At 37.4% G+C, this 24,487-nt stretch overlaps 1 protein-coding gene across 1 annotated transcript in view; it reads left to right on the top strand.

Moving 5' to 3' along the window:
• LOC109094733 (activating signal cointegrator 1 complex subunit 3-like) overlaps positions 1–24,487 on the top strand; it is a 154,284-nt gene that overhangs the window by 72,538 nt on the left and 57,259 nt on the right. Inside the window, exons 8-9 of the mRNA XM_042740349.1 lie at positions 20,951–21,154; positions 21,575–21,715. Of these exons, the coding sequence (XP_042596283.1) occupies positions 20,951–21,154; positions 21,575–21,715 (345 nt within the window). The remainder of the gene's footprint in view (positions 1–20,950; positions 21,155–21,574; positions 21,716–24,487) is intronic.

Genomic DNA, 24,487 nt, shown 5'->3' with positions numbered 1-24,487 from the left:
CTGCATGAATCTATTGACATTCTCAGCATTTTAATCGTCATAGACAGAAGCATCTTTTCCATATTCAGATATTTACGTTTGTCCTCCTACTCATCAACTAAACGGCCTGCAGGTGTGTGTTTGTGTGTGAACGACGTACACTCCAGTGGAAGAGCAGACGTCGCTTGAAGCTGCGGCTTTTAGTGGCTGCCACTGGTGTCAAACATAATAACTGCTCTGAGGGAGCGTTTAAAAGCAGGAGGGTTAAAACCACTGCCCTAATGGAGACATAAATACGCTTGATTTGCCCAATGTCGCCCACTTGAAGAAACCCAAGCAAAAAATGAAAAATGAAAGCAGAAGAAAGGTCCCATCGCCGTTGTTATCAAAGCACAGGATCTCAGATCATGGCTCATTTCATGTGTGGCTAACGCAGAGGACGTGATCTGGAATCGACTTGAACTCGTCCTGCGGCACAGAGGGATTGTGTTTGTGTGTTTTAGTTAAAGAAAAGCCAGCAGAATATCCGTCTCTCCTCGGTAAGAGGGTAAATATAAGAATGGACAGCACAGATTTATTTTCTGGACCCCGTGGGGCTCATTTCCAGCGTTGTGTTTTCCTCCCTTTCTTGAAACCATTAATTAAAGCGCCAAGCTTCATGGCGTAATCAATGATGCACCTTTCGTCCTAAATTTGGCTATGTGGACGATATTCTTTTTGCCTACAGAACTATATATCACAGGTAAAACAAACATCAAGCTCAGAACAAGTACGATTTCACATGAGTTTCATCATAATCGCAGCTTGAAAGGATCACCCCTCACGTCTGGAGCGAGCGACAGAGATTGATATAAGCGGTGTGAATTAGTGGGAGTGGAGAAGTGCCTCTATTCATTAACTAAAGCCTCCGCAACTCAGAAACAAAGTGCTTCCCTTTTATAAAACAGCGGCGTGAAATGGCTAATACATCTTTATGTGCTATTAGGGTCTTTTGAGCGGCAGGCCTGGAAGCATGTCTGTTTTTTTTTTCTTCTTTTTTTTTTTTTTTTTTTTTTTTTTTTTTTTTAAGTGCTGCGCGATTGTCATTTATTGAAAGCCATAATGGGCAACAGGGACACGGCCGCTCAACGTGCCTTTAATAGCTGTGTGAAACATTAAAAGTGGGGAATTTATTAGGAAGCCTTTTAACTAATGAATCTCAAGCACTGCTGTTTTGCTGTACTTGCACGGTAAAAGCCTTTCTAATTTCTGCGAAGAAATATATGAGAGCTGCCTCCTCAATGAGTGAAAATCAAAGCACATCCATGCTTCTGTACATCAGCACAGTTGTGTGAAAATCAAGTGATGAACATGCAAAGTGTTTCATTGCCATGACATGTAATGCTTTTATTGGTGGAAGTGATACAAATGTTTGTTTACCATGGCATGTAATGTTACTTATAGGAACTGGCATATTTATGCGGTTATGATTTTTCAGCAAAATGCTATGTTTTTTTTTTTTTTTTTTTTTAATGAGCATAATGTTGATGTTAATAGATCAATATTATTGCACACTGTCTGTAGGTAATTTTTTTAAACAAATTTGTTTAAATGTTATTATGCGATACTATAGTATAATGCATTCAATTTTAAATATCGTTTTCCCGAAAATTTAACATTACTATCCTTATTTAATGAATAATGAATAGCTTGCTTTCTCTCTCTCTCCACTTTCCCACTACAGTTTTCTTGTAGTCTTCTCATTAAGATTTCACCCAATAGAGATTCTAGATCGGTTCAGTTCAACAAATAACTTCAAGTTAAATTACTTGTACAAGTTAAATTATGTTCTCCTAATGAGAAGTGCTCCTTTAGGGCACTTAATTGCTGTGGTCATTTCAGAAGAAGCGTTTGACAAACAGAAATGCGTAAGATGCATTTAGCAGGTTTGGAAAGCTGTGGGTATACATATGCACATATGAGACTGCTAATATAAACTTATTATGATTTATATGTACATTAAGCAGAATCATTTATAACATAAAGGGGAAAAAGCTGAGATATGGTTAGAAAGCATGAAGCAACCCCACTCACAATCCAATCCTAACAAACAAACAACAATCAAAACAAAACCCATAGTAACGCATTATGATGTGGTAAATGAATGCGTGATCGTTACAAAAGTACACATCAATTACGTTAAACACGGAAGCTCAACTGTGTGACATCATTGGTTCTCGCGCATCATGCACACATTTGAGCTTATTCTTTCACTTGTAATGGAGGTTGGCAAACCCACTTAAAGGTGCATAATCGCCACCTACAGCACAACACTGGCATGACAGCTGACATAAAATAAGGATCAGGCTGAGACTGATCAGTTAAAAAAATCTTGATTAGCCCCGATCCTGGTCCTTGAGATCGGCCTGGGACATCCCTAGTTTTGGCCACTCATTAACATTACAAAGGCATTTTTAGAGTCGACAAATTATCAGTTTTGAAAACAATACTGTTATTGTTTCAAAAAATGTGAATTTGTGAAAACAGTGACATCATTCACATTCATATTCAGTCTATAGGAATGCATATGTGTGCAGGCACTTAGTGTATCTTTACAAAGTGACATCACCATCTACTGGCCTGGCATGCATAATACGGCATTTTTAGTTGTTTTCATGGATCCATATGAACAAGGATTGTTTTGACAACATCCATTTCTGTATGCGAAATTTTCAAAAATGCGAAGGAAAAACTTTATCATTTTTAATACATTGTTGTTTTGTAAATGTATCTTTGAATATTTTAACTCATTACTATGTATGTATGTTATTCATTCATTCATTCATTCATTCATTCATTCATTCATTCATTCCCTGTACTATCAAATTCAGTATTGAGAATTACAACAGTTCAACATTTGTTATTGGTATCACCCAATCAAATTTTGGTAACACGACAATGTTTAAAAGTGTTAGAAATTAACATTTAAACTCTGGTAGCTCTAAATTTAGTAGATCTTAGGATTTATTACATTTTTCTTTCTTTTAATTCTTACATGAAATTCACCCAAATAATAAGAAGCAATATAAGCAAACACTATGCTGCATAGTGAAAGACTAAAAGAGATGTGGTATTATTACTAAACATAGATCACAGTATGGAAAATACTGCAATCCTTCTTCTATCTTGTGATACATAAAGCTTTGCGATTCTAACCTTGAGTGTATAATGATTTATTCCTTTTCATTTGACTGCAGTAGATTTTTTATGATAGGTGACTTTCGAGTGACTTTGCTTACAAATTGCATGTTTTATCTCCAGCTTGTTCTTCCCAGTAATGCTGTAAAAAACAAAATGAACACAGATGCTCTTTCTGAATATGAAAAAAAAAAGATCTTAAATTTGTGCAGCTGTGCTGTCGTTTACTTCATCATTTTCACACGTCTGCTCTCAGATGAGAGCAGTAACGAATGATGCATTTGTAATGAATATCCAGTGTCAAATGCTTGAAATGGAAAATAATAACAAGATTTACATTTCTAAAGGAAATGTGCTTGCAAAGCAATACAGAATAATATGGTGAAAGTTTGGTGGTAAGTATCTGTGTTAGTCTAGTCTTTTACATGCCACTTGGCACTTTAATTAATAGCAGCTCTGTGTTAATGTTAATGTCTCTTAATTTCCTTTCTATATTCATATAGTGCAAATATCAAAGAGTGTTAGTTTGTCTGATTTACATGGCCGTGTTATCCAATGCTGCTAGATATTCTAACTACACCAGCTATTTACAAATACAACCTGGTCTCATAAAAATACATACCTCTGTGCACTTTTTGTGCAACACCGTTTTTACGTACTTTTCTGCATGTACGGTATGCTGCAGTTTTAAAGAGAAATGTCCACTGAGTGGAGCTAAAACACTGGTTCAATTTGGAAACCCTGGCACATTTCTATGATGGTGAAATAGCTACGTATTGCTGTGTTTTTATTATGTTGCTTCTAGTACGAATTACAGCGGTTCAGAATTCAAATATCCGGGGACTGTTGCTAAAAGTTAATGCTCTATCATTTTGGAAATATGCCCTACACCAAACCCAACCCTAAACCTACCCAATAGTGTTAACAAATGCAAAACTGATATAAAAACACATTTGCTGATGCAACGTACCATTTTAACTTCCTTATATGCAGATTTGAACTGCTTTGTCAAACCATGGTTACACGGGATCCGAACCGGAGCTCCTTGCCTCTCAAATACGTCTTCTTACTCCGTGAGCTACCGAACAAACCCAACACCTATGAAAACCCATAGATATGAAGCTGGATATGTGCGATGCTAACATTCAAAAGCATCAGTTTTCAAATCTCCCAGCATATTAATATAATTTTGAAGTCATAACATGATTTTCTTTAAATAATTTTGTGAAAATTACACTTTATTAATCGAAACTCTGTAAATTTGTGTGAAAAGGAATAAAAGGTGTCGGAGTTTTACTGCCTCTACTGTTCATTTATTTTGGAAACTACAGTGATGTACTTATTGGTACGCCATTTCCCATCTCGCTAAAAAGTGCACCCAGGTACATTTATGCCATGAGACCAGGTAGCACAAATGGCATCTTTCTATATTGACTGCTAAACAAATATGAGTATTCTGACTCAATGTTTGTTGCAATTTTATTATATTACATTACATTTAATGGTTGAATATTTTTAAAATATCGGCATCGGCCGAAAAGTTTTTGTGCTTGGCCGATGTGTTCGAAGCGGGACTTTTATTTTGAAGGCACTGAGAACGGCAGTGCCAGAGCACACAGTGCTCACATTCTCCCTCTTGTTCGCTGTCGTCATTCAGTTCTGCCTAATACAGATAGAGGTCTGTCTAATAATCAGATAGAAAATGAATTAAAAGGTATACAAAAAGTATTATAACGATTGCTTTTATATTATTAGTAACAGAAATGCAAACATAATACTTTCTCGTTTGCCATTAGCATTCAGCAAATATGCATATCATTTAAACAAACCTTTAAATGACTAACGTTAATGAACATTTAATTTCATAAACCTTGCAGACTTAATCCAGCTGTGAGATCTTGTGAAGTGTGCATTTGTATATTGCCTGATCGCGTGTGCTCTGCTTGACAGTCGATTCTTGCAAATTGAATCCGGACAGGTCAGCTTCACTGGAGACGCGCGATCAACTTTAAATTCGTGATTTTAAACTATGCTTATTTATGCATTTGCGCACTGTCATATTCTTGTAATTTTTACTGCGTGCTCCATGTAAACCCTTACCAAAAAGTAGTATACTTCAAGTTTATTTTATTAAGTATACTTAAGTAAAGTTCAAGTATATTTTGACTTTTTGTAAGTATAAGTCAAGTATACTTAATTGTCATTATAAGTATATATCTTAGAAGTACATAAAGCCCATTTCTGAGAAGTACAAAAAAAGTAAACTAAAAGTATACTTTCCTATTTTTAGTTTAAAATAAGTATACTAATAGCACACTTGAATAAACTTCTTTTTCGTAAGGGTAATGCTTGTTACCCTGGCTTTAGTTAAAAAAATATGATTCCCAATGCACACAATCTTCCCAGATTACCAAGTGCCCTGTTGGTTACACTGTTTACTTTCTTTTTATATATTTTAAAATTTGTGAAAAATAATGTAATAGAACTATAGAATCAGGAAGTTGCCATCTAAAGTATAAGTATGTTTATTTTACACATTTTATATATATATATATATATATATATATATATATATATATAATATTATGATTGAAGAATTTAGTCTGTGTGGGACATTTAGAAGAGCTTTTTATTATTTTATTATTAAAAATAGGCAATAGGATGTTGTTTTACAGCCCTTGACACTGCCCATGTGACAGCTACAAATAAAGTATGTCTAATAGATGCCGTTTTAGTTTTAATGTGAGACTGTTACCACAGAAGAACAGTGATACTTTCAGTAATGGTTATGATGTGTAATTTCTGTTTTTCCTCTTCTTGTGAGTGCTGTTATAATAATGAGTCTGTCTAACCTTTTGTGTTGTTTTTCTCCTCCATAGCACTTACATTTAAAAATACAGCATTCTGTGTAGAATTCACATGGCTCGGATACGTTTTGTGGGCTGCACTGTTGTATTGAGGGAAGGCTGGTTGAATAGCACATATAATTCACTGTATGATGTTCTGTCTCTGGAGCACACTGTGTGAAACCAGGCTTCATTCAACCCAATGCAAACCTTTTTACACTGTCTCAACTGCTCCTCATTCACTATAATGTGCACTGGTTACATTAAATTAGTAAATAAGTGACCGGTTTCAGAAATAACTTAAGCATCTTTTCAAAATGTAGGGGTTTGTAGTGCTTGAGATTGTTGAGTGGACAGAATACCTGACTAGACTGAAGTGCATCATAAATTTGTTTGATTCCTATTGGTGGAAGAGAAAGTCTAAATATTTAATGCGCATGCCTTCTAAATGCAAAATCTGCTAATATATATATATATATATATATATATATATATATATATATATATATATATATATATATATATATATATATATATATATATATATATATTTCATGGGATCTATTAAAGGGTAAGTTCAGCCAAAAATGTTGTCATTATTTACTCAACCTTGTGTCATTCCAAACCCATTAGACCTTTGTTCATCTTCGGAACACAAATTAAGATTTTTTTTATGAAATCCGAGTGCTTTCTGATCCTGCATAGACAGCAACCCCACTGACATTCAAGGACCAAAAAGGTAGTAAGGACCATTAAAATAGTCATGTGCTGTTTACAAGCAGAGGAAGACATACGCTGTACATACAACAGTCTTTGTAAACTTGTCTGAAGATTTCAACAGAGAGGTTAACTTGCAATTTTTTGCCTTCCCTTACTTATTTAAACTAGAATATACAGACGATGAACTGAGAGATGAATGTTCTTCATAAGAAAATTGGCTCCTGTTTTAGCAGCACCCCACACTTGTGTCTTGGAAGTCTTGTGAACACATATCAAAGACTGACACGGAAGAGAACAAATTGTTAAATGAAGTCGCTATTTTTGTTTTCATAAAATTAAGATTTAACCATTTTAACAATGTCCGTACTACCTTTCTGGGCCTTGAATGTGGTAGTTGCGTTCAATAATACGTTATTCTTCAAAATGTATCAAACTTAATAGGATAGTCCCAAATGTGCTTACACATACAAACATATGATGAAGCTATATTAGGATCATTGGCCTTTTACTCTGGAATTGAAATGGAACAAAAAATAAATAAAAATCAAAAGTCAAAGTAAAAAAATAAAATAAAAAAATAAAAACTGCTTTTTTCCGAACTCATTTTAGGCCACTAGCTGATTGCACACAAAATTGTGAAATGGGTTTCAGAATAAGGTGTGGCAAAATGGCTCAATAGTGCCACCAGTTTGATGTTTCGCCATGAAGTAGGAAGTTGCTTTAACTCAGGCAAACAATGTCCAACCCGCCCCAAACTTCACACGTTTGATAAGAGTTATGTCCTGAACACATGTCCATGCCCATATTCAGCTACAGTCACAGCACCACCTGCTGGCAAAAGGAAGTGTCATGATTAACACTGTCCTGGACTCCTAGCAACATATTAAAAAGTGTCAGCAAGTGTTAAATAGGCTAGCAACATGCTAACAAGATGCTAAAACATGCTAGCAACACTTGGCTAATTTGCTAAAGCATTCTATTGATACATAGAAAAAGGAAGTTGCTGTAACTCAGGCATGCAATGTCAAATCTGCCTCAAACTTAACATGTTTGATAAGAGTACTGGCCTGAAGACATCTACATGAAGACATCAAATTCTGTTATAGTCATAGTGCCATAGTGGCAACATAGTGACATGTTTAACACAAACTTAAACATGCAATGTCCGATCTGCTCCAAATCTCAAATGGATTATAAGCAACACATTAAAATAAGCCATTGAGTGCTAAACATGCTAGAAACATGCTCAAATGTACTAGCAAAACTTACTAAATTCTAAAGCATCCTAGCAGTACCATGAAACAGGAAGTTGTTGTAACTCATGCATGCCACATAAAATATGCCCCAAACTTTACGTTTGATAAGAGTCCAGGCCTGAACACATCTAAAGACCAATATTCAGTTATAATCATAGCGCCCACTGCTGCCAAATGCTATAATACTAGTATTGTCCATTAAGAAGTACATTTTTACATAAATAGGAATAACTGAATATTTCCTGACTTCCTGAAATCAGTTGTCTCTTTTGGAACTAGCATGTATTTTTGTGAGCTTCATCAAACCCTAATTTGCAATATGAGTAAAGATTTGAGATGCTGACATTGTATCGTCTACTCATCTACATATGCTATTTGTACCTGGACCCGATTATTATTTTTCCAACTATAGTAGCAATTATTTTTCAAGAAGCAGTGCATTACAGATTTCTTCAGTGATGTGATTCAGGTTACAAGCATGAATTAAATTCTAAGCATTCTCTTCATTAGCCCTGTGAAATTGTAAACATCTTTGCACAGGAGTTTGCAGTCTGCTCATAGTACACATCGAAAAATACAGACACATCACTGATTAATCCCCCATGATTCCTAGCATTACATTAGAGATGACTTTTAATGGGAGGAGCTTCAGATTTGTGAACAGAGTTTAGATATAAAGAGAAGTGCTTTCATGCACAGTTTATTGACTGATGGACAGTTCTGCTTGAAGCGCTTGGAACAAACCCCTGTATTCGCTCATGTGTAGACTTTTTGGACAATTGACCTCTCATTTTTTTCTTATCCCTTTTTCTTATCCCCTCTCTTTGTTTCTCCGTACCTCTTCCAGCAGCTCTGCCCAAGAGAAATAAATGGCCCTCCTAGTTGCTGTTACTGCAACTGTCATTTATCAGATACTTTTTGCTCGTAGGTGTGTGAGGTGTTGTCTGAATAAACGTGCTTGAGTTTGTTGTGTGTGCGTGTGTTCGTTTGCATTTGTATCTCTGGAGCGGGTAATTTTGTGGCGTGTGGGCTCGAGGCGGGCAGATAAGCTGTTTGCTAAAACTAACAATTAAAACTTGATCATGCTGTCAGTTCAAATGGAATGAAATGGAACCAAAAAGTAATTAAAAGGATAGCGTGCAAATGACAATTATATCTTTTAGCTTTCTATTACCAGCGCTGTGAATTTAATTATTGAGGCAGCTTCGACAAAAAATGTGCATGCATATACACGTATAAACGCAGACTTTAAGATAAGCAAGCAGACTGCCGCTGCCTTTCTACTGAGCGCTGTGCTTTTTTTGCTCATAGCTTTTTAAATCCAGGACAGTCAAAAAATCCATGCGAGACGGTGCAGGTATTTAGATGTTGCTGTGAAATGATTGCTGGGGGCTATGTTGGTCCAATTAGTGTGTTTAAAGTCACGGGTGAGTTTCTGCTGTGTTCCCAGCTCACCCAGTCAGCACATATGGCCGAGGGCCCTTCATCCACAGAGTTAATTAGACTGTCAGGATCCATCGGACTCACCGTGGACTCTCTCCTCCCCCCACGTACAGGTGGTCAGATCTCCGACTGCCCACAGTTTTAGAGCTGTTACTTAGCACTGTGCACTCGCCATATGTCCTGTAAAGACAACTTTCATCCACTTTCGCTCATTTGATTATATCATCATAATTTTTTGCAGATATATTTAGCACGCCTAAAGAAATGTGCTTTTGTTCCCTGCATTGGAGAGAGCGAAATGTGGTCAAGTGACTTGCTGGCTCCCTGCTGATATTGGTTTTGCTCACCGGCACTGCGAAGAAACGCTGTGAAACTGTCAGGCTGAAAGTGTTAAGGGTGCTCTGGGCACAGACTGCGAGCATCTTGAGCACTAGTTTGTGTAGGAGTAGAACGAATCGCTGTCCTGGAAACCATGCCATTGCCGCAGTATGTGCGATTGGTACATTTTGATAGAATAAGAACAAAAATAAAGTATACAATAAGCAGAGCACATATAAGTTGTTTTAAAGGGCTCATGCCACATGTGCGATCTTTTAAGATTAAAAACGTGATGTACTATGAATAATTTCAGAACTAAAAACTTCATCTACAGCCAGAAAAATAGCTTTGATTGGAACTGGAATGCGAACATGAATTACTGATGTCAAGACGTTAAGCATGCATGACCCACCAACATTTACAATGTGAGTTAAGGACCATTCCCACCAACAACGAGAACTGTACAGATAACGATAACTGTAGTAGCGTCCACACCAAATGCACAATATCATTGCGTTTGTATCCAAGGACGAATATTATAAATTTGTAATAATCATTCTAATTCCATGAGAATTCCCATCTCTTTGAACTATATTAGCAATTATTTTTGAAGAAGCAATGCATTACAGATATCTTCAGTCAGTCAGGTTACAAGCATGAATCAAATTCTAAGCGTTCTCTTCATTAGCCATGTGGAGTAGTAAACATCTCAATGTCATTGCGTTTATTATAAGCGCTCCGCTGCAGTTTTGCTCTTTAAAGACTTGGATTCTGACTGGCTGTCTGTGTATTTATTGCTTATCAGCTGGTAAAAATAGTTCTCGAACTGATTCCAGTGATATCGGCCCCTACTGTCATTATCATTATAGTTGTGTCAACGTCCTAATTCTCATGGAAATAGAATGATTATTTAAAACATACATAGTATTTGTCCGTGGTGTGAGTGGCCCTTTATGCCTGTTTGCTGTGGACTTTTGATTTGCAGGTAATAGTAAAGTGCCATAAACAACAAACATGAGTAAGTGAGTCAAACCTTATGCTGTTCTTGGCTGTATGCACCATCTGCACATCCTTGTGAAGAATAAAGTGCTTTGGAGACGTGACTCACAATTCCTTTCAGTGGAGTTTAATGTTAACATGTTGCCATTAGCATGTTACTGAGGCCCTGTTTCCACCTTAAGATCAGTTTTCAGTGATACGATCACAATTGGTCAGCCAAGACAAATAGGCCTGCTGTTACCACCTGGTATTAAAATGCACTTTAGATGCATCTCCTCTGACCACTACTAATAGGATTACCTAAAGACATTCCCGTCTTATTTTATCATATTCTATGTCACTTTCATGGCAGCACAGACTGCAGCACTCACATGCTGTTGACTGCTTGTAAATTATATATTATATATTTGAGCTTTCTCAGTAATGTTGATTGAACAAACCAATGTTTGAATTGCTTATTTTGGTGTCCTTTCTCACAACAAGTACCACAGTGATTATGTATTAAGCCTGGTAATGCATTTTCGAAATAGGCAAGCCCTAAATATTGGGCTCCATTTTCACATGTTTTTAGTGCTGTCCACTTGTGACCAGCTTTATGAAATGCATCTTAATAACGGAGTTAAACAGAGCCTAAGATAACATGGTACTCCGCAGAAAAATATGTAGGGCAACCAAATATCAAATATCATTGCAGTTTAAAACAAAGTGATTTTAAGCCATTGAAATGCAATGAAAAAGAGAAATCATTTCTTTCAAAGTGCATGCATATATCAACTGTTTCTGAGCACTTTCAGAGAGGCCCGTGCTCTAGTGATGCGTGGGTCGGGTTTTTTTCCAACCCGCGGGTCCCGCTTTTATGAGATTATTTGGCCCGCCCCAGCCCGCTCCGCAAATAAAGTAAAATTTCTTTACCCGCCCCGCAGGTTATGAGGCGTCCTATTATAATTCGGCTATCAAACTGCCCAGCTATTTCACTTCAGCACCGCATTTCACGCACACACACGCACGCGCAAATGAGGATTAGAGCCTGTAGTCGGTGAAGAAGTCTCCATCCACAAACAAAAATAAATCTTAACCACATATAAATTATCTTATTGCAGGTTAACAAGTAATCTGAACGGCCTATATATGTGCAATATTTTAAACGAGCCCTCACTAACTGAGTTTAATGCCACAGTTATGTTAGAATGCATCTCCTCCTTGTTTCTGTGGCAGCACGCGGTCCAGAGCGCTGTATGACCGATGCATCAGTTCAATTCAACTTTACTCCATATATGAACTTACCTGTTTTAAATACTTTATATTTAACATGTTCGTTTATGTCCAATATTAGTGTTAAACTGATGGACTTTAAATGAAATCTAGGCTACTATTGATTTTCACCTTTGACTGAACATTTAGACTGATACCGTGCTCAGATGTGGTAAATTTGTCACAGGACGCGCAATATGACTGTTGCGTCTGACTATATATGAACTAGCTGTTTTAAATACAGTAATTTTATATTTAACGTTAGTTTATCAGTATGTTTTAAAGTATATTTTTTCGATTATTGGTGATTCCATAGGCTCTCTCTCACGCACCTGCGCGGTTTAAAACACCAAATAGTTATGCTATGACAAGAACAAAGAGTCTCTCTCTTACGCCACCCATGCACGATAATATTGTGTATCGTCGATCTGATATGATTTGAAAAAATGACCATATCGCCCAACACTACAACGTATGTTTTTTTTTTTTTTTTGTTTGTTTTTTTTTTTATGACCCGCCCCGCAAATAAAGTTACAATTTCCGCGGGTTATGAGACGACGCGCGCATCACTACCATGCTCATAGAGCGTGGGAGTATTGAACAGTTATTTTTTTCTGCTTTATAGGCCTTAAATACAAAATGCCCGTCTTTGCAAGTATCCTCGTAAACACAGTAATGTAGGTCATAAGTGAAAGCAAACAGCTGAGAAACAAAATGTGTAACAGTATATTGGATCCGGGCAGCTCTTAAAGTGACAGCAGTCTAACATTCATGCTGTCTGTAATTCATGTTAATGAATGCCACACTCTGTTGCATTGGGGCCTGTGATAGTGCAGGTCTCTACTCGGAAGGTGTCTGTTATAATGTTATGATCAAGGCTCTGGACTCTGAGAATAATTTTTTTTTTTTTTTTGTAACTTTAGTGTTACAAGCTCTTGGTGCATAAAAAAGATCTGTAAAATTGTAAAGACACAAAAGGTCTCAAATCCAAAGAGATATTAGTTATAAAAGTTGAGTCAACCAAGCCTACCTAAGATGGCTCATTCTAACACACCCCTACACGTCTACGTAATGATGTGGGAGATTTGCATAACGCCAAATGTTCACGTAACTTTTATTCTCGCTTTTGCCGCTGGCACCATGTTGTGGAGATGCTGTGTATTTTGTTGTGTAAGCAAAGCTACTTTGTTTGGCCTTCCAAAAGAGGATACAAATAGAAATCAGTGGTAAAGTTGTATTAACAACACTGTTCCAGAACAGTTCAACCCAAATATTCAGATGTGTGCAGCGCATTTTGCCGAGGACAAGGACTGTTTCCTGTGAGAGTAGCTTACAATGCCGGAGTCTGTTTCTATAAAGTGGGGCAATTCCCCACTTTTTGCAAGGACAAGTACGTTTTCATATGTAAAGGATTTGCCACTGATGATTCAAACGCGGGTTTTGAGCAGTGTAGAGTAGAGCTTGTTGTTTGTCGTTTCTCCTATCACAAATGCAGACATAGTTTTATGTTTACGCGGTGCGATACACAACGCAATGTGTAAAAAGACAGTGTAAGTCATTATAATCAGTAATTATGTACCCACTGGAAACAACAAATGCCTCATTTGTAATGGGTTTTATTGGTTTTGTCTCGTCGAGCCTGGACTTTGCGCATAACAATGCGATTAATCGCAGACAAACATGTGATTAATCACGATTAAAATTTTAAGCGTTGCCCAGCACTATATATATATATATATAATTTACACAGTAAAGAATATGCAGTGTTTTTATACATTTGATTAGAATTTTGTAGCATTTGATTAGCATTTCATAGCATTTCTTATTAATTTGTTCTACTATAGTTTCTTTGTCCTATTGCTTGCAATTAGTTTCTTATTCTTATTTAATCACTTACTGTTTATACTTGTCTTCAGTGAGCTTGAGTTTTTTTTTTTTGTTTGTTTGTTTGTTTTTTTTTGTTTGTTTTTTTAAGGCTAGTATTAGTTTTTTTTTTTTGTGTGTGATATTGACACTGGTGATAAGAATAAAGAAATTTCTATGGCATCAAGCCTTTTTATATCATAAACACCTCATTTAAAGCAAAAATACCTTTTCCATGAAATAAAGCTACGCACATTGTGATATAAGATTTTGGTCATATTGTCCACCCCTAATTTCACTGAATTCTTAACAGTAGATTTTGGGATTGTTGTTTCTGTGAGGCAAGTTGACGCAGGTTTCAGAATAAAGTTACTGAAAATTGTAATGATTTAAATTAAGAATAATGTTTAACATACAGTTTTTTGTGGGTGCAAGTTGTAGATGAGGTGGTGAAAGCAGTCCACTATTAGAACAAGAATTATTCTGATACCAAACTCACACTTTGGTGATGAGTTTACTTAACAGTAAACCTTTGTACTTACTTATTACAACATGCTGGGTTTTTTGACTATGATTCATCAATGCACCAAATAAAAATAATAATAAAAAAAAAAAAACAATTTTGGAGATGGACTTTTAAGTCTTAGACAGAGTGGAGTAAAGCTGAGATTGTGCTTTCAGGTGTAAATGATTTTAGCCACTTGAAGTTTTGAATCAGAGCCTGGTCTGATAGTGTTAGATTTACGCCTGAGCCCAAAACTCAGTGAGCTGAAATGGGCCACCATTGTGGCAATCACTCCACTCACACACTGTGATGAAAAGTCCCGTTTACTGCCGCTATTTCTGCAACCACTAAAGAGAGATTAAAAACCCTCTTTTGACGTACAGCCGACTGCGAGTTTGCGACTTGTTTTAAAATGTGTCGCACACTATATGGGTTGGCTGATGGATTACCTCATGGGTACATTGCCATGGGAGTGTACAATAGCACGTGAGGGACCACCCTGACCCAAATCACGTTTTCATGTCATTTGACGAGCATTCATCACAACACTGAGTATGCTTCAAAGGAAAATAACAGAATGCAAGATATTTTTTGAGATCATTAAGTAATGACAACTCCATATTTGCTACATGTATGCATTACTTCGAGGCGAATGTTGGGGCATGCATACATTTGCATTCATTTGCATGTTTAAGGTGTGCGGGGACACTGGCAGTCCTTTACAGACAAAGCTGATAAATCAAAATGAAGGGGGCTCTTAAAACAAGTGCAGCAGTTTGGTTACCTTGGCGATACAACCGTTCAGTCGGATAGGAAGAGAGCTCCTAATTACTTATGAATATTTATAAGTTGGTCCTCTGAAGACCCACCCTGGGAATATAATGGGTCAGACCAGCTGGGGCTGATGCTGCCATCCTGATGGGAGGCGTAGGAATACAACTTCTCCCTTTTTTCAGGGAGCACACGTAGCACTTAGCAGAAGTTTATGTTATATGAAGACACCCACCCCCAATGAAGCGCTAACAGCTTTTTGGAAGGTGTTTTTTTTTTTTTTTTTTTTTTTTTTTTGGTAATTGGCTCCATTTGGGCCATTAAAGCTGATGAAGTTGAACTCCATTTCAAAACCTAGTGAGCTGACTTGCCTGTCTACTGCCTACTTAGGCAGCTACCTATTAAGGCAAAAACTGAAATGGTACCTTGCAATTGGCTGATTTGGGCATTCTTCATATGTGGCAACTCAGTAACAGTATTTTTCAATCTGAGCTGTTTGCAATGCATTCAGGGATTGTTGTTTCTGTGAAACATGCATATTATGCTTCACTAGTGTTTGGCCACACAAAGGTGTCTTAGAAGGAATAGAATTTGGATCATTCCTATGATGCTTTAAAGTGCTGTCCAGGTTGGAAGTTAGGTTTAAAAAAATAGTTTAAAGAGCAGGTCATATGGGTTTTTGAAAAATCTCTCTTTTGCAGTTTATAACGTAGCTATCCTTAAATGAAAACAATCTGCAAAGTTGTTAATCAAAAAAGTGCATGATAAATAAAGATATTGTCTCTCAAAAGAGAGAGTCTGTTCTGAATTGCCGTAACGAGTCGTTATATTTTCGACTCTTTTGCCTGTTACCGGTGTACGTCACTGGGTAACACATTTGCATAATCCCCGCCTGCCCGCGAAATACGAACAGAGTCTGATCTGCCCACAAACACTTTTGCTATTAGTGCGTTTACATCATGTTGAGAAGACGCGGTGTTCAAGGATACCACAGAAATACAATTCGAGCCTTTTGTTGTGTGCTTGTCATTTTATCAAGAACTGCTGTCTGTTATGGGCTTTTATCTTCGTTGGCTTCTAATCTTCTTAATTTGGACTAACAAGCTCTCTGAACCATGACCTGTAAGTAGTACGACTGATACGTTAGGTGTACATTTTCAATTGAGTGCTCAAAATATAATTTTTTTGTGCCAATATGTGATGTATACCTAGTGCAGCTTTAGGTTTCCAGGTAAAGCACGATATTACTGTCTTACTGAAGTAGTTCTAAAAATTCGCAGTGAACCTAAGAATATGTCAATTATTGTAGACTGACGTTGTTCTAATTACTTTGTTTAATAATAAAGAATGTAGTGTAGCACACAGAATTTATAATAATTGTGAAACTGCTGTTTATTGTGCTGCACTGGCAGTTACAGGGTTAATGCGGGAGAGATGAGTGATTTCGGCTGGTGCTCCTGTGATACAACTGTTCTGCGTTCTGATTAAAAGTTAAGACCAAGCGTCTTTTGTCTGTCGTTCTTCAAACATTACAGTAGACATATTTTGGTTTACAAACTGTATTGTTTAATCAGTTAGTCACGCTAGCACTCGGCTAACGTATCCACCTAGTGTTCACAGTTTAACAGCTAAATTTTAGCTGTGGGCACGATTCCCTTGCATAAGTGTTTTTGTATTTTATGTCATTATAAGAACGGATTGACTGTATTATTGTTTTATGTAAAGGTGCTTTGTCAATGGTAGCGCTGGCTAACTGGCTCAAGGACTCATCTCTGTGCCAATCACAACAGGTTTGGCCAGCTGACCAATCAGAGCAGAGTAGGCTTGAGGAAGGGAGGGGCTTGCTCCGAACTTGCTTGAAACGAATCATTTCCTAATCATTGGCAAATGACTCTAATATTAAATGTATATTCTGACAAAATTACAATGTTTTCTGACCTAAGATGCATTTAAACCTGATGTAGGGGACTCCAATACAATATTGGGACACTTTAAAATACCATATGACCTGCTCTTTAAATACTTTAAGTTTAGAACAGTCTTCATGCCCTTTATTTTTGGAGTACAAAAGTACTATATAAATAAATCTGGTGACTGTGGGGGCCATTTTAGTACAGTAAACTCATTGTCATGTTCAAGAAACCAATTTGAAATGATTCGAGCTTTGTGACATGGTGCATTATCCTGCTGGAAGTAGCCATCAGAGGATGGGTACATGGTGGTCATAAAGGGACGGACATGGTCAGAAACAATGCTCAGGTAGGCCGTGGCATTTAAACGTTCTGTTTACGCCACATTCTGACTCTACCATCTGAATGTCTCAACAGAAATCGAGACTCATCAGACCAGGCAACATTTTTCCAATCTTCAACTGTCCAATTTTGGTGAGCTCGTGCAAATTGTAGCCTCTTTTTTCTATTTGTAGCGGAGATGAGTGGTACCCGGTGGGGTCTTCTGCTGTTGTAGCGCCCATCCGCCTCAAGGTTGTGCGTGTTGTGGCTTCACAAATGCTTTGCTGCATACCTCGGTTGTAACGAGTGGTTGTTTCAGTCAAAGTTGCTTTTCTATCAGCTTGAATTAGTTGGCCGATTCTCCTCTGACCTCTAGCATCAACAAGGCATTTTCACCCACAGGACTGCCGCATACTGGATGATTTTCCCTTTTCACACCATTCTTTGTAAACCCTAGAAATGGTTGTGTGTGAAAATCCCAGTAACTGAGCAGATTGTGAAATACTCAGACCGGCCCGTCTGGCACCAACAACCATGCCACGCTCAAGATTGCTTAAATCACCTTTCTTTTCTATTCTGACATTCAGTTTGGAGTTCAGGAGATTGTCTTGACCAGGACCACACCCCTAAATGCATTGAAGCAACTGCCATGTGATTGGTTGATTAGACAATTGCATTAATGAGAAATTGAACAGGTGTTCATAATAATCCTTTAGGTGAGTGTATATATATAAATTTATTATTATTATTATTATTATTATTATTATTATTATTATTATTATTATTATTATTATTATTATTTATTAATTGTTTTTAGCTGAGGTCTTGACTGTGGTACTCTGCTGAAAATAAGTGTCCAAAAAGGCGTAGTTCAAAATGTGAAACTTGGTCCACCTCATCTGACATCACCTTTGCTTTGTGGGCTATTGGTTAACCAACTTCAAATAGCAAAATTTAGAGACTGCTTTTGGCTATTGCATGTAAAGCTGTCTTCAGCAGACAAATTTAGCCAATGAAGTAATTTTTGAGGTTAAAAGGATTCTTTCATCATTTATGTACCCTCATGTTGTTCCAAACCATACTATGGAAGTCAGTGGCTACCAGCAACTGTTATTATAGTTATTCCTCTAAAACAGTGGTTCTCAAACTTCTTACAGTGGCGTACCCCCTGGTGGATTTAAAATTCATCTGAGTATCCCCACTTAGACCGCAGTCACATCTTTTCCATTAAGGGACAATATTTGCCCCCTTAAACTGATTTAAATGTGCATTTTTTTACCTTTAGAAAGGCAAAGTTTTCCTAGCCTTATTAATTGTATATAATGTTCTATGTCATATTCTTAACATGCCATTAAGTGTATTATAAATATAATAAATAAAGCAGTAAATGATGGCAAAACTAAGTGATACTTGAATATTTAAAACTAAAATCACCAGTAGGTGGTGGTAAGTCACTTTCTTAATGAGCAAAGCGTCATGTCATTCATTTATTCAGCAACAAAGCAAATGGCTGTAGTTATGAATGGGTTATTTTTGACTCTCCGAATCGTTCAAAGCTGCAGATTCCTTCGCTAACGAAACACCACTGTTGCTTGGAGACGCACACCAGTTCAGTCGTGAATTATTATTATTTCAACTGGTTGAACTATTATTATTTCATTGTAAATATAAACAGTAATTGACAATATTTTGTTTAAAATGTAGGCTACATTTAAAATGTAAAATGTTCATATTACCTTTTTCGCTGAACCGTTAAATAAATGTCAGAGTTGCAATCGTTTGGATATTCAGGGAAAATTAGAACATATTTTTTAACATATTTTAAACATGAAAAACAATAACTCGCACAGGGTGTGTGTCTGTATCAAAGAGTTTCTTAAATCTATCTCTATGTACAGTCCATGTCAATATTTGTTTCTCATGCGTAAGTGCTACGAATCTACTTTGAAGATTCAATGAACAGCAGCGCGATTTGCTAAAGCAGCATACTCTGCAGGCATTCATACGCACACTGCTCTTGTGGATGCAGTCAGTTCTGACTGCAAAAGATGAGGTAATTTTATGTAATTTGACCGTTTGCAGCACTCCCATTTTCCTGTTTTTATACTAGAAGAGGCATTTAGCTTGTCAGAAATAGAGTAGTAGTAGAATTAAATGAATGCCAAAGCTCAGCATTTTGTAGCCCAGTTTGAGAACCACTGCTCTAAAATATTATAATAACAATGTCTATTACCAAGTAATAGATTAAAAAAAATAATAAATAAATAAAAATTGTGACAATTGAAATGCATCAACATGTTTCTGAATGTAAACTTTCTGACCAGTCCAACATCAAAAAAAAAAAAAAAAATGGGTGCAGTTGATGTTTCAGGATGGGAATATGGAACGGCTACTTTTCACACTGTGAGCTGTCGATGGATAAAATACATTTTAGTCCTACATTGTCTGTTATACCTGCAAAAATGACAAATTTTAAAACTAAAATAATTTGCAAATGCTTTGCTGCATGACACATGTGCATACAAGTCTGCAAGACAAACTCCTCACTGTTTTAATGAAAATCACAGCCACAGAACATTCCATGGCTCTTCTGCCCATCTATCAGAAGATACTTATACAGTCACATCTTTACTGCTGTGCTTCGAAGCGTATTTCAGCTATTAATAATCCCTTCCATTTGGCTTTTCAGTCTTGACTTTAAATCAGATCAGAGCCCTATAATAACTCTCTCAGCCTAATTGTTTTTTCTTTTAATTTAAAGCGTGCCAGAGCAGAACGGTAAAAGAAGAGACCGATAGCATTGTTAATGAATCCTGATCCCCTGATCCAAGGAATAAGGGATGCAGAAACTGGAGACGGCAGACGGAAAGAGACAGATAATTAGAACAGTTCTAGATTTGTTATACTCAATGTGCTTTGATTCGATTTTTGTACTTTCCTGGCCCCTTTTTGATATAATACATTTGTAACTCCCCTCTCTAATGATGATGGTAGTGAAAATAACCGCACTCAGCAGTAGTGCTAAAGTACTAGGTGGCTTTTCATCTCTTACCAGAACTCTGTTGAGATGGATGGCTGTCACCATCAATGTGATTTCACTGCAGAGCTGGCCAGAGTGGGCGGATTGATTGACAGCTCAGAGAGTTCCCCTCCATAGTCCTGGTGGCCTTTTCCAAGAACCTCCGTACACGCTCAGCCATTCATAAAGGTATTAAAGTCCCAACAGTCTCCCATAGAGAAGCACTTGATCTGACAGCATCAGTAAAGTATCTTTTCTTTCAACACTACTTTGGTTCAGTATCTTTTGACTCTGGCTTACAGTGATTGATTAGTTTAGATAAAGTTACGGGTGATTGCCTTGTGGGAGACCGGAGTCTCTCATTAGCTGCACATTAAAGCAGCTTCATTAAGTTTTGGCTCCTGGTGCCCTGTCACTTTGACCATATGTGTCTCCATCACACATGTAACCACACCACATCTGCTACACATACAGTCTTCATCGTCTTGGCTTGAACAGGTTCATGCCATTTCGAGATCTCAAGTCCAAGATCTTATCAATGGGCCATTGAAATGTTCCTTGTGTGTTTGCAGATTGGCCAGTTGGTGTTCAAGGGCATTAAGAGGTTGAACGCAATTCAGTCTATAGTGTTTGAGACGGCTTACAATACTAATGAAAACCTGCTCATCCACGCACCCAACGGTGTCGGAAAAACCAGCATCACCATGCTCACCATCCTGCACGAGATCCGCCAACACCTGCAGCCTGGGGGAGTCATCTGCAAGGATCAGTTTAAGGTAAACAGACAGTCGCAGAGACAATATTGTTGAGTGAGCTGTTGGCTTTCTGGCAGCCAATAACTCATTTCCGCACCAGTCCTTGTGCCTCAGGTACAACACGACCTGATTGAATGCGTTTGTTTAGTTTATGTCAAGCAAGGATAGACTTGAGCATTAAATATGTGTCAAGAAGTTTTACCATAGTTTGGAGATGTAAACGGATGCATTGTCTCGTGAAGCAAATTTTCACTCACACACATGCCATCTTCAACGATGATAGACAGTCTTCATACATCACCATTAAACTCTTGCTTTAAGCAGCCAGCTTCATATTTCTTTGTAATTTGTTATTTGTACTGGTTGCCAGGGAACAAATGGTACTGTGGTGTTTTCTCATTTATCATGAGCATGTCCTGTCTCTCGTTCCTGCTTCTATAGATTTTATACGTGGCTCCGATGAAGGCCCTGGCTGCTGAGATGACTAATTACTTAAGTAAGCGATTGGTGCCTCTGGGCATCGCTGTCAAGGAGCTGACTGGAGACATGCAGCTGACCAAAGGAGAAATCCTTCACACTCAGGTAATAAATAGTAACGGATGCACCTTTGGCTATAATAATATTGGACATTTGCTGGTGGCAGGTAGACTTTGTTTGCCTCACTGGACTTGGAATTGGCTAATCCCAACCTTAAGTTGTCAGCGGCTTCATCTGTTGTCTGGCGCTTGAGGATCGTCATACATCATGATTCTGCAAGACTCTATTTCCTGAGAAAAGGCTGGTGTTAAGACGTTGCTTAACCTTGGGTTACTCAAGAGAACTGAGCCTGTAATATGCCTATAATTGTAATTTAACAAACTGTTTAGACGTCAGCTGTGTGTTAAATAAAGACTGGAACACAGTTGCAAGCCCCTCACATTTAATGATGACTTTATTTCACATAGACTTCCCTCACCCTTCATCCAGACTGCTTGTCCATAATACTGTTCTAAAACAAATTACAGATTGTTCTGAATTTATGTGTATAGCCAAATCCTGCTTGATAGAGTCCATGAGGCCATTCTCTTATACAGCACTTGTCTTGTCTCACCGATCAATATGATTGTACAACTAAGACACATCCATTTTCTGCAGTGCGCACATTTCTAGGCCAACAGTTTCAGGACGGAAGTGTGTACACATGACAAACGGTGAAGAACACAGAATGTAAGCAGTAATGTCCTGCCCTTGCTGTTATACCAGCTCTTAAGGACTGCAAAATGATGATCAAGTCTATTGAAGTCTACAGAAGATTGATGATTTGCTTTGAAACACTGGTTGCACTTTGTTTCACAGTAAGTGCACTTACAGTGCAGTTACCAAGGATAAGTAATATAAGTAATAAAAGTTAACTACTGTACATGGGTTAATGTTAGGTTTAGGGGTAGTTATAGGGTTAGTAGTTTCAGCCACAGATGTCATGCCCATGGACTGTTGGCTGAAAGTCTGATGCATATGGCACACAAAATTGGAAACACTTCAGGAGTTTTGACGTAATCATAGGACTGGTTGAATTATACAGGATTACCTGAAGATGTGTGTCACGTTCTTTAACGTTCCACCTGGAAACAAAGATGTAATAACAAATAATAATAAAAAAAAAAAAAGGTAAAAAAAAAAAAAAAAAAAATACCTGCACCATGGTGGCATGACGTCACTGCCACTAAGCTTTCAACAAATCTTTATTTATTGTCAATCTTTATTTAAAAACTACAATTTGGAAAGTTTAATTAGAATTGTTTACAAGAGCCTAGTATACTGTAAGTAAACTAGGCAGTAGATGAGTTTAGCTGTTTCATGATGACATTTAATTTTAGACACTTGTAAGCAACCGTCTTTATTACAAATTCACAAGTGCGGTGTTACTGATGTATTTTACATTGTAGAATAAATGTGTAAATGTCTTGAGCTTGTGTTAACCACAGACTTGAATTCAGGCATTTAACCAAAAACCCATTTAAAAAACCCTTTGACTTCGGGGACATTGAAACTGGAAGTTGACAAATGCTAACATGTTTCTGGGTTTTTTTATGGGACTCATTCCTGTAGTCCTCTATAATACATGGGGTGTAACATTGCAAATGGTTGATATTCCTGCAATGGATGAATTGGCCATGTTTTTACTTTGGTGATAAAGCGTGTATTTCTTAGCATGTTGGTTTGGTGGTGTTTTGCGCCATCATCACTTTTTTCTTTCGGCCCAAATTCACACTTCCAGGAGAGAAACATCCAGGATGATTTTAAGGGTGTGAATTGCTTAAATAGAGCATGTACCTCATATCAAACAAGCCAGTGTGAGCTGTGAAAATTAAGTCCTCTTGACTTCTGCTGGCTGAATAAAATCCTTCACAGACATATTGAGTGTTTGTTTAGATATAGCTTCACATTAGCTGCCGCTTCTTTTCGCAACCATGTTTTTTCTCTATCACATTGTTCTTTTTTTTCTCTCTCACATTCCCTTCCCTGTAGATTCATGAATTAATGGAAAGACGGAGACTTCTAAGAGCACTTAATTGTTAAAACAAGAGTGAGGAGATGAAGAATAGATTTAGAGGATTGTAGAGAACAGGAAGGAGTCATGGGTCAAGTGGTGTGAGGAGTGTAATATCAATGGCTGTATAAAAGGAAGTGATCCTCGTGTATCCCCACAGGAAGCTTGGCTTCCTTGGACCGTATCAATTGAGTGCCCTCGCTGTACTTCCCAAGCAGCAGAGCAAACAAAGCAAAAATGGAGAGATATGAAGCGGGGAGATGTGTCGTAGAATAATAAGGCATCATCACACCTTCTCTCTGGCTGAAACAATGCTTTACTGCCCCCTCAGCCCTGTGTTTTTAAGACAGTGGCAGGCTTGCACAACAGTTCTTTAAAAAATGACCATCTCTGCAGTGGTTAGCTGGGAGAATATCAAGTATCTTGCCTATTTTTGCAGCATCCGAGATGTCTCTGAGGTGTCTGGTAGACGCTGAGACAGGAAAAACAAGTGGTCATTACCAGCAGACCTCACAGTTTAGCTCGTGGAGCTCAGAGACATGATGTCATTGAGCGTGCCTACTTCTTGGCATTGCACACAGAGTGTTTTAACCGTTATTTTAGTTAATTGCACAAAATGGTATGGGAAACTTAAGGTGGTGTTTGAGGCGGTCATTAGAGATTGATTGGTAGTTAGCATCAGAGCTGTATCTGTTACAACCTAACCATTCTGTTATTTGTTGTGCCTTTCCTTTAATCACAATGCATTATTTCTTTTTCCTTTTCTCCTCATTTATTTCACATCCTCTCTCATATTCCATATTCTTTTTTTCTCTCACAATTGC

This window comes from Cyprinus carpio, chromosome B16 (genome assembly GCF_018340385.1).
Source record: "Cyprinus carpio isolate SPL01 chromosome B16, ASM1834038v1, whole genome shotgun sequence".
Taxonomy (NCBI): domain Eukaryota; kingdom Metazoa; phylum Chordata; class Actinopteri; order Cypriniformes; family Cyprinidae; genus Cyprinus; species Cyprinus carpio.
The sequence above is the reverse complement of the archived record's forward strand: the minus strand, read 5'-3'. Positions and strand labels throughout refer to the sequence as shown.